Source organism: Chlamydotis macqueenii, chromosome 11 (assembly GCF_036417535.1).
Source record: "Chlamydotis macqueenii isolate bChlMac1 chromosome 11, bChlMac1.mat, whole genome shotgun sequence".
Taxonomy (NCBI): Eukaryota; Metazoa; Chordata; class Aves; order Otidiformes; family Otididae; genus Chlamydotis; species Chlamydotis macqueenii.
In genome coordinates this window covers 950,120-960,442 of record NC_141566.1, presented here as the reverse complement: position 1 = coordinate 960,442, position 10,323 = coordinate 950,120, and the positions used below count along the sequence as shown (strand labels likewise).

The window sequence follows — 10,323 nt, the reverse complement described above, 5'->3', positions numbered from 1 at the left end:
CTCCCGCCCCGCCCCGCCCGCCTCCCGCCCCGCCCCGCCCGCCTCCCGCCCCGCCCCGCCCCGCCCCGCCCGCCCGCCTCCCGCCCCGCCCCGCCCGCCCGCCTCCCGCCCCGCCCCGCCCGCCCGCCTCCCGCCCCGCCCCGCCCCGCCCGCCTCCCGCCCCGCCCCGCCCCGCCCCGCCCGCCCGCCTCCCGCCCCGCCCCGCCCGCCCGCCTCCCGCCCCGCCCCGCCCGCCCGCCTCCCGCCCCGCCCCGCCCCGCCCGCCTCCCGCTCCGCCCCGCCCCGCCCGCCCGCCTCCCGCCCCGCCCCGCCCCGCCCGCCTCCCGCCCCGCCCCGCCCCGCCCGCCCGCCTCCCGCCCCGCCCGCCTCCCGCTCCGCCCCGCCCGTCCTGGGAAACGGCACGGGGCGGCCACCAGCGACGGCCTGGCCCCGCCCCCTGCGCTGATTGGCTGCGGGCCCTGCTTATTTGCATGTCCGCCAGGCGGCGCGGGGCAGGACGGGAAGCGGTGGCGTTTGAAGCACGGGGCGGGAGGAGCGGCGCCATGGCGGCCCCGGGGCGGGAGGAGCAGGAGGAGCGGTACCGCAGGTGAGCCCCGGGCGGGGGGCGTTGGGGGACCGGGGGGTTGCGGGGAGCGGGCTGGGGGGTTGGCGGGCTGCCGGGGCGGGGCGGGGGGGGCCCGGTGCGGTCGGTGCGCGGTGCAGGCCGGGCCCGCGGCGGTGCGATCGGTGCCCCGGTGGCTCTTGCAGGCTGGTGAGCGGCGCGAAGGTGGCGGCGGGCGACGGGGAGCTGGAGGAGGCCCTGCGACTGTTCCGGCTGGCGGCCGCCATCCGCCCCAGTGAGAAGCTGCGGGGCCGCATCCAGCGCGTGGAGGAGGTGCTGGCCGCGGCGGAGCAGCAGCAGCAGGAGGACGAGGACGGTTTCGTGGACGTGTGTGGCAGCGGCCTGCTGATCTTCGGGGAGATGCACGGGAAGCTCTTCCAGCACCAGCGGGAAGGCGTCGCCTTCCTGTACCGCCTGCACCGGGAGGGCAGGCCCGGCGGCATCCTGGCGGATGACATGGGCCTGGGCAAGACCATCCAGGTCATCGCCTTCCTCTCGGGCATGTTTGATGCCGAGCTTGTCCGGCACGTCCTGCTCATCATGCCCACCACCCTGGTCAGCAGCTGGCTGGCGGAGTTTGCTCGCTGGACCCCCGGCCTGCGCGTCAAGGAGTTCCACGGCACCAGCAAGATGGAGCGCACCAGGAACCTGGAGAGGGTCCAGAGGAAGAACGGCATCGTCGTCACGACCTACCCGATGCTCATCAACAACTGGAGGCAGCTTGCCAGCAGCCACGAGCAGGAGTTTGTCTGGGACTACGTCATTCTCGACGAGGCACACAAAATCAAGTGCCCGTCTAACAAAACAACCAGGTGCGTATATGCGATTCCTGCAAAGCACCGCCTCCTCCTCACGGGCACGCCGGTGCAAAACAACCTGCGGGAAATGTGGTCCTTATTTGACTTTGCGTGCCAAGGCTCTCTCTTGGGAACAGCCAAAACTTTTAAAATGGAGTATGAGAATCCTATTACGAGGGCGAGGGAGAAGGACGCAACTCTAGGTGAGAAAGCACTGGGGCTAAAGATATCTGAGAATCTAATGACAATCATCAAGCCGTATTTCCTCAGAAGAACCAAAGAAGACATCAAAAACAACCGCGCTGACAAACCAGATGCTCCCCTTCCTGAGGATCCAAGCGAGAACAGTGCTCCCGTCATGCCGTCTCTCACTAGGAAAAACGACTTTGTGGTGTGGGTGTACTTGGCACCCGTGCAGGAAGAGATCTACAGGAACTTTCTCTCTCTGGATCACGTGAAAGAAGTGCTGATGACAACCCGGTCACCTTTGGCTGAGCTGACGGTCCTGAAGAAGCTGTGTGACCACCCCAGGCTTCTGCCTGCGAGAGCGTGTATCCAGCTGGGCCTGGAAGACCAGGGATGCTCTGAGCAGGACCCCGGGAGCGAAGCAGGCGTGCTTTCAGGCGCTAACAAAATAGATCACCTCTCTGACGAGACCTTGATTCAGGAGTCTGGGAAAATGCTGTTCCTCGTAGGACTCCTAGAAAGACTGCGAGAAGAGGGACACAGAACCCTGGTGTTCTCGCAGTCGAGGAAGATGCTGGATATCATAGAGCACGTCCTGTCTCGCAGACGGTTCAGGATCATGCGTATTGACGGAACGGTAACCCACCTGCTGGAACGGGAGAAGCGCATTAATGCCTTCCAGAGTAACAAGGACCACTCCGTCTTCCTGCTCACCACGCAGGTTGGCGGCGTCGGTATAACCTTAACCGCAGCCAGCCGAGTGGTGATCTTTGATCCCAGCTGGAATCCCGCGACAGATGCCCAGGCCGTAGACCGAGCTTACAGGATCGGGCAGAAAGAGAACGTAGTTATTTACAGACTGATTACCTGCGGCACGGTGGAAGAGAAAATATACAGGCGGCAAGTATTTAAGGACTCATTAATAAGACAGACTACCGGTGACAAAAAGAACCCCTTCAGATATTTCTCCAAACAGGAACTAAGGGAGCTTTTCACGTTAGAAGATACTCGAACATCTGCAACTCAGATCCAGCTGCAGTCTTTGCACGCCACTCAGAGAAAGACTGACCTGCAGCTGGACGAGCACATCGCTTACTTGCACTCTCTGGAAATGTTTGGCATTTCTGATCACGACTTGATCTACACGAGGGAAATGGCTCACGAGGAGCAAGCTGAGAGTGAAGAAGCCCACCAGTACATTCAACGGAGGGTACAGAAAGCCCACGAGCTAGTTCAGTTGGAGTCCCAGCTGAGAGACCAGAGGATGGAGGAGATCAGAAACGCTTGTGAAGAGACGTGGCAGAGACCAGCAGCATCGGTTTCCCAGCAGAAGAAGCCGTCTCCAGGGTTTAACAACACAAATAACTCTGTTTCACCACCAGCAGCCGATAAACGTGAAAATGATGAAGTTATTGATCTTACAGAGCGCGAGGAGGTCCAGGTTCTTAATGTCAGCTCCAAAATGACAAGTCTGACTCTTGATGACTTGGATGAAGAGAAACTAGCACAGGATGTGTCCAGCATGGATACAGAGCTGCTTCATACCAGCAGGACAGCGAAACAATCCAAGATTCAGGAATCTGAGCAAAACCTTGACTCGAGCACTATACCATCATCACCTGGCCTTCACCTACTCGATAAAGAGAGTCAGAGCCTGGAACAGAAACAGTGCTCCCACATAAATTCCGACGGCTTGGCTGAGGCAGGGGATGGCCTGCCTGGGCCCTGTCAGCACTCAGCCGCACCAGACTCGTTGGAGGACCATCCCAGAAGGTTACGAGATGCAGAAATGTCAGGTCAGGTACTCGACCCGCATGCTGCCTTGGGCGCAGACAAGAACAACGTTCCCGAGCCAGCTTTGGCTGCTGCAGTGCCAGGTTTATCAAACATTACGCCAGAAATCCATGCTGGGCTCCAGAAGCCTCGCGTGTTGGAAGCCAGCTTGGAGGAGACGTCTGTGCCTTCTCTCCAGGATCAAGTTGACTTCAATCTGGTGTTGGAGGAGTCTGAAGACGGATGCCAAGATGCCTCAAATAGGGAAAGATCACTGGAGCACTCAGAAGAGAAGGGCTTCCAACTAAAAGCAGAAAGCTTTTGTGAATCGCCAACAAAAAAGTCTCCCACAAAAACCCGGCTGAATGAGAACAGTGGCTGTGGAAAACCCTGCTGCCCAGCTGGAGAAGAGCCAAACAGCTCCCTGCAGGGGAGCGAAGCATCAGAGGAAAGCAGCTGTGCCTTCACTTTCGGTAGAAAGAAATGCTTGCAAAGAATTGTTTCGGACAGTGAGGATGAAGACCACTCTGTTATGATCTTGGAGGAAAACCAGTCTGAAAAAAGGCCTTCTCCCTTGAACAGCCCTCTGCATCAGTTTCAGGAAGGAATCAGTGCGTCCACTCCTAAACGTGACAGAAGCACAGCGAGAGTGATCCTTTCTCCCCAGCTAACCAGCAGTGGCAACAGGTCTACTGCCTCCAGGCGATCTCTCACCAGCCAGGTGCTGGATGAGGTTGAGGATATTGGAGAAATCATGGGAACCACTGATGAAGACCACGATGACAGCGACGAGGAGCGGGACGAGTTTCTGGAAGAAGCTGAAGAGTGTAGCGGGGAATCTGCCGAGCCTGAAGAAGAACCCGCTGGAGAAACGCTCGGTACGGCTGAAGAATCCTTCCACCTGGACAGCATGTCCTCCGAGCAGTCTGAGGCAGGCGAGACAGAGTCGTCTCGGGAGGAATCCACCGGTGATGCCGAGCTTCAGTCGGGTGAGCAGATAGACTACTTCACCCGGGAAAGCGCCTCCGAAAAAGAGGCTGGTCAGAGTTCCTCTCCTGCCCCAGGTGACTACACCGCCTTGGTAGACAGGGGGAAGAAACTTCAGGATGATGGGAAGCTACAGGAGGCGCTGAACTGCTTCCTGCAGGCCCTTGACATAAGGAGCGGCGACCCTGAAGTTATGCTCATGACTCTGAACTTGTACAGACAGCTAGCCGAAAAGTGAAATGTGCACACGCCCGTTAAGCACAGTCTTCCTTCTTCTCGTTAAATGTTTGTCTGAACTACAGCACTGACTTTTTTTTTTTTTCTCCATCGGTTAAGACCGATGGCTGCAACATGCACTTCTTTCATGGTGACTGAACACGTTCAGCACCTCCTCCTGCGAGAGGAAAGTCTAGGAATCTGGTTGTTGGGTGGTGGGTGCTGGGGAGGGGACCACTGTGGACTCGGTTCACAAAGATGAAAACAGTTCCTGCTCCGGTCTGATTATTCAATAAAAACGTTGTCTCTGTCTGAACCCCTCTCCGAGCTTGCAGCCCTGGCTCCATCTGTCTGCCCTTCCCTGCCTCTCTCCTGCGAGGATGCCGCGGGGGAGGTTCCACGGCAGCTTCGAGCAGTCCAGACTCCAGCTGCTCCAGCTCCTCCCTCCCCGACCCGAACGAGCGTCACCCGCCTGCGGCGTGAGCTGGGTGCTGGGGCAGAGAGCAGAACTCCCGTTACCTGGTTCTACCCTGGCCGGAGAACGAATCCTGGGGGCCTGGTTGCTGCTGTAGCTGCCCCGAGCCGCGGAGGGCAGCACGCACCGCCCGGTGCCAGGCCTCACGCTCACGGCGGTGCCGCAGAACCCGCTCTGCCCGCATCCCTGCCGCACGGCTGCTGTAAAGGGGGCTGGGGGGGGCGCTGCAGAAGGCCTGCAGTAGCAATGGGGCCTCAGCTGCTGCAAGGTGCTGAACACCTCAGACCCTCTGCTGCTGCTGGAGGAGTCAAGGATCCAAAGGAGGCTCCAGCCTGACCGTGTTCGGCCCCCCGTGCCCCCATCTTTCCTCCCCTCTGCGCAGTACTGTCAGTCTGTTCCCGCACAAAGACAGTGGGAGGGGAAACACTGATTTTGAAGTTTTGAGCTGTGTTCCCACAGGTAAGGAAGTCCTCTGACCTCTTCCCACACGCGCTTTGGCTGCAGTAGATGAAATATTTCCCACTGCTGTAGGCACAATGGAGCGGGTTTGTGGTTCAGAACCAAGCAAGCGTAAACTCAGCAGAACCCTGTTCTGGCTTTTAGCAATGCTTGCCCCTCTGCCAGCGCGCTGAGACAAACCTGGCCGGGGCGCGCCCACCACCGTGACCACCTTCTGTATGGAACTCCCCGTGACGACTCGGCAGGGAGCTCTGGTGCTGCCTCGCGCCGCGTGCGTGTTTAGTGCCTAGCAAGTCTGCCTTGTGCACCACAGTGCAACAGCCAGGGGGACACCCACACCTCGCCCAGCTCTGCAGGTTGTGAAGAAGGAACTGGTCTGCTGCATTCGGATGCTTTGTACTAGCAGACACGACAAACAACGATCTGTTGGTCCGGGAGATGTGCCAATGTGCTTTTGCTGGTAGGTAGAACAACGCTCAGGTAGCTGGGAAACGAGTGGTTTATTAATAGAGCCTCCCTTAATGAGGTCACATCTGCTCTCGCGCTGCAGAAAGGCCTTTCTGCCTTTCACAACAAAATATTAATGAGCCAGAGCTTTGCACTCATTTGTTGGCCTCTGAGCTTTCCCTTCTCTTCACAAAACAAACACCCCAAAAAGGGAGGGAGGAGAAAGACCTGCCTGGGCTTCAGTCTCGCCTCTTCCTTGTGTGTCACCTTGGGAAGGGCCTTGCGTTCTCCGCGTTTTCTCCCCGTCAGAGCCCTCTGATGCCACCCGACGCTCGCCGGCACACAAAGCCGGTGTCTCTTGCTAGAGATGGATTCTGTGTACACTGAGTGCTGCCTGGCAGCAGGTCGGGGATCGCCGCGCTGGGATATCTGTTGCCAAGACCCAAGAAGCAGGAGAGGTACCGGGCTCTGACCTCGGTCGCTCACGCTGCCATTCAGGCAGCTTTACCAGGACGCAGCCTGCCAGGCTCGGGACGGGTACCGCACACCTCGCATCGGGGGCACGCGGGAAGCAGCAGTAAGCATTGAGAGGCTTGAATGAGAGAAACGCCAACGTTTCAGAATCTTCCCCCAGCTTTGAGCGGGTAAGACGTAGCTTTAGGCGTGGGCACCTCTGTACTCGGGAGGACTCCTTCCCCGCGCCGCTCAGGGCAACTGCGGGGACCAGCCGCCTGCCCGGCGCCGTGACCGCCAGCTGCAGCCGTGGCGTCGCCCACCCTCCGCCGAAGGGACCCGAGTCTGGGCTCTGGGCAGAAACTGCAGCACAGGAGCTGCCTGCACCCTCGCTGCCGCGGAGGGGGAGAACGACCAAGGCCCCGGGGAACCCCTCTTTCCCTTGCTGCATCACTTACACTGGCAGATAAAAGCCTGAGCTCCTTGTGCGGGTGGATGGATCGTTGTCTGCGCAGGGGAAAAGCAAGAGGCTGGCCTGCCAGCCCGAGCAGATTTCAGCAACGGTGAAAAGCTCCCATTTCGCCTTTTCCAAGGCGCGCTTTACCTCTCCAGGCAGGGTCCGGCTCTCTGCCGGCTGTAACCTGTGTGTCCTGCCACAACGGCAGCGACGGCCGGCTGCCTCCAGGCATGCCGCTGGCTATGACCGGCTTGCTCCAAGGTCGAGGTGCCTGGGAAGCTCTCGGGATTCAAGCAGTCACCAAGGCAACAGCCATTCAGATTTTATTTTCTGCCTTCCACCATGATAATGTGGTACCCAAACTTTGTTTTGACAGGAGGATCTGTGTACACTGGCTTGTCCATGCTGCTCACGGGCAAGGCGAACGCCGCCTCCTGGAAAGGTCCCACCATGGAGCCTCTGGTCATCCAGCCCAAGTCTCCCTGGAAGAAGGAACAGCAGGGTTGAGCTCGGAGAATCTCCCTGCAACGAGGGCTTTGGCAGCAGGGAGGGAGGGTGGGTGGGTGATGTGCGTGCGGTGAGCACGGCTGCGAGGGAGGGCAGAGCTGCTCACGGGGGGCTGCCCTCGGCAAGTGCTGCCCGGCTAACGCCGTGCAGGCTGGGCTCTGCCCTCCCCGAGCTCCGGGCCCCGCGCGGGGCTCACGGGCCTCAGCTTTGCTCCGAAGCAGCGTTTATGGCTGGGCCACCGGCACCTACCTGCGCCTCTGCCCAGCCGCTGCGGCTGCGCCGGCCCGTGCTCGCCCGCCCCACCGGGAACGCCGCGGCTGCCGTGCTCAGAGCTTTCCCGAGGGCCCCGGGAAGGGCTGCCCGATGGCGAGCGGCCTCCTCCGGCGCCGCAGCAGCAGGGTGGCCGCAGGACGCCAGGCCCCGCGCCGGCCGCGCTCCCCCGGACCCCGCACCGGCCGCGCTCCCCGGGCCCCGCACGCACCCCCTGCCTGGCCTTGTCCTCGCTGTACTGCGAGGCCACTTCGCTGAACCGCACGCCGGACTTCAGCTTCTCCATGGCCTCCATGGCTCTGCCGTGCTTCTCGCACAGGATGTGCCGAACCTGCCGGGGGGGGGAGCGAAGCGGGGCCGTGGCAGCCGGGCCGGGCCGGGGGGGGAGCGGGGAGACCCCGCCGCCCGGCCCCGCCGCGCCCCGCGCTCACCTTCACGGCGCTGCCGCCTCCCTTCGGGCCCTGGGCTTTGCCCTCGCTGCTGCCGCCGCCGCTGTCGCCGCCTGTGAACGCAGCGCCCTGAGCCGAGCCCGGCCCGGCCCCCGCCGCCCCCCGGCCCCGCCGGCCCCCGGCCCCGCCGCCCCCCGGCCCCGCCGGCCCCCGGCCCCGCTCACCCTTGCCCGCCTTGCCACCGCCTTTCCCTTTCGGCGCCATCTTGCCGCCCTCAGGCCCCGCCGAGGCCCCCGGGCTGCCCGCGGCGCGCCGGGACGGGGCTGGGGCTGTTCCCGTCCGCGCCCGGCCGCCCCCAGCACCCCGTGCTCGGCGCCGCGGGCTGACCCAGCACCCAGCCGGGGCTGTCCCCAGCACCCGTCCCACCTGCCCCGGGAGCCCAGGTCCGTCCCTAGCCCCCCCCCGCCAGCCCCAACACCCACCCCGGGCTGTCCCCGGCACCCACCCAGCACCCAGGCCTGACCCCGGCACCCACCTGGGGCTGTCCCCCACACGCAGGGCTGCCCCCAGCACCCCAAATCCGTCCCTGGCCCCCCGCCATCCCCAGCACCCCAAATCCGCCCCTAGCCTCCCGCCATCCCCAGCACCCCAAATCCGCCCCTAGCCCCCCCGCCATCCCCAGCCCCCCGCAGTGTCCCTGCGCCCACCCAGAGCCGCCGGGGACACGCGAGATCGTGCCAGAGGCTGCGTGGGGCCCGCGTCCCCCGGAGCCAGGCGGGGGTGTCAGGGGGTGCCCGTCCCGTCCCCGTCCCCGTCCCCGCAGCACCCCTCCCCGGGGCCCCGGGCCGCCGCAAGAACCAGCACGCAGAGGCAGCCTCAGCAGGGAGCAGTTTACCAAGCCGGGATTAAAAGTACAACGCCCAAAGTGCGGTCCGCGGCGGGACACCCCCGCCCGCGGGGCGCTCCCCGGGCCCGCTCTGCCCGCAGCGAAGCGGCGCAGACTCGGGGCTGCACCCCGGGCCGGCCGGCCGGGGACCCCTGGCCCCGCGGGGGGAGCCCGCTGCTCCGGGCAGGGGCACGAACGCCCCCGCCCCGCGGCCCGCCGGCGGCCGGCAGCCCCGCCCCGCCCGAAGCCTCCCGGACGCGTCTTCCCCAACACCGGGCGCTGGGTTTTTGCGGGGGTGTCCCCCCTTCGCGCTCGTCCCCAGCCCGCTTTGCCCGCTGCCACCCCCGGCTTCCTGAGCAGTCATGTGCAAAACGCACCCGTCCCAGAGCTGCCCGCCCGGCCCAGGGCCCCATCCCGCACCAGCACCCTGCGCCGGGCCCGGGGGCAGCCGGGTGCCTGCGGTGGAGGTGAAGCATGGAAATTTGTTAAGAGCTTTTTTTTTCTTTTCTTTTCTTTTTTTTTTTTTTTTCCTGAGTTTCTCAGCCTGGATCTTAATTACAGGCTTAAATCTGCAACCCCAGGAGAGGGAAGGGAGCGATGCGCAATAACGGGAGGGGAGGGGGAACCAGCCGCAAGGAGAGCAGAGCCCCATTTGGGGTCAAACCCAGCACGGGCTTGTGGAGGGCTGTGCTCCCGGGGGGGCAGAGAACCCCCCAGACCAGCCCCGGCCCCGCGGAGGGGCAGCTGCAGCGCTGCCGTGGTGCCTGCCTTGCCCCACCGCCGCCCCGACCCAGCCGCATCGCCCTGCCTTGCGCACAGGAGGGCCGGGGTGCTCCAGCGCTTGCAGAAATGTATAAAGAAATAAAGCAGCGATTTTCCTGAACACCCCGTTTCTTCACCAGCCAGAGTCCGTCCCTCTCTCTCTCGCTACAGGCGCACATCCTGCTCGGCCTTGCTCAGCTCCCCTGCGGCCGGGGGCACGGCGGAGCGGTGGGAAACCACGGAGGGAGAGGGGACCCCTGGAGTCACCTGGTGACGTCTGGCTGGGTTTGGCCAACGGCTCGGCGGCCACCCACGGCCCCCAGCAGCTGCCGCGGCAGATGTTTGCAGATGCTGTGGCGGGGTACTTTGGTGGGATGCAAGAGCTGCAGAAGGGCTTCCCAGGCAGCGCTGGCCTGCCGCAGCCCTGCCTTCCGGCAGAGACACAGCCGCCGCGCCCCGCGTCACCCATGTCGACAGCCTGGAGCAGGGCCCACTCGTGCCGGAGGCTGGCGGGGCGCGGGGGGGCTGGCGGGGCGCGGGGGGGCTGGCGGACTCCTGGGCGTGCTGCGGCCGGCAGCGCGAGGCTCCCTGGGGCTGGCGGCAGAGGCGACCCTGGGGTTTGCTTTTGGACCAAGAGCTGAGGAGCTCTGAAATGCAG

The 10,323-nt window shown here is 63.5% G+C and overlaps 2 protein-coding genes across 2 annotated transcripts; one reads left to right on the top strand and one right to left on the bottom strand.

Moving 5' to 3' along the window:
* The first annotated feature begins 530 nt into the window (after positions 1–530).
* On the top strand, positions 531–4,750 carry ERCC6L (ERCC excision repair 6 like, spindle assembly checkpoint helicase). The gene is made up of 2 exons (XM_086756376.1): positions 531–586; positions 748–4,750. Exons 1-2 carry the CDS (start codon positions 543–545, stop codon positions 4,580–4,582), a joined length of 3,879 nt encoding a protein of 1,292 aa, XP_086612502.1. The 5' UTR covers positions 531–542; the 3' UTR covers positions 4,583–4,750.
* Positions 4,751–7,162: 2,412 nt separating this feature from the next.
* On the bottom strand, positions 7,163–8,323 carry PIN4 (peptidylprolyl cis/trans isomerase, NIMA-interacting 4). The gene is made up of 4 exons (XM_086756374.1): positions 8,242–8,323; positions 8,060–8,130; positions 7,840–7,959; positions 7,163–7,333 (listed from the first exon to the last, which is right to left on the bottom strand). The coding sequence occupies exons 1-4, from the start codon at positions 8,279–8,281 to the stop codon at positions 7,175–7,177; spliced, it is 390 nt and encodes a 129-aa protein (XP_086612500.1). The 5' UTR covers positions 8,282–8,323; the 3' UTR covers positions 7,163–7,174.
* Positions 8,324–10,323: the final 2,000 nt, after the last annotated feature.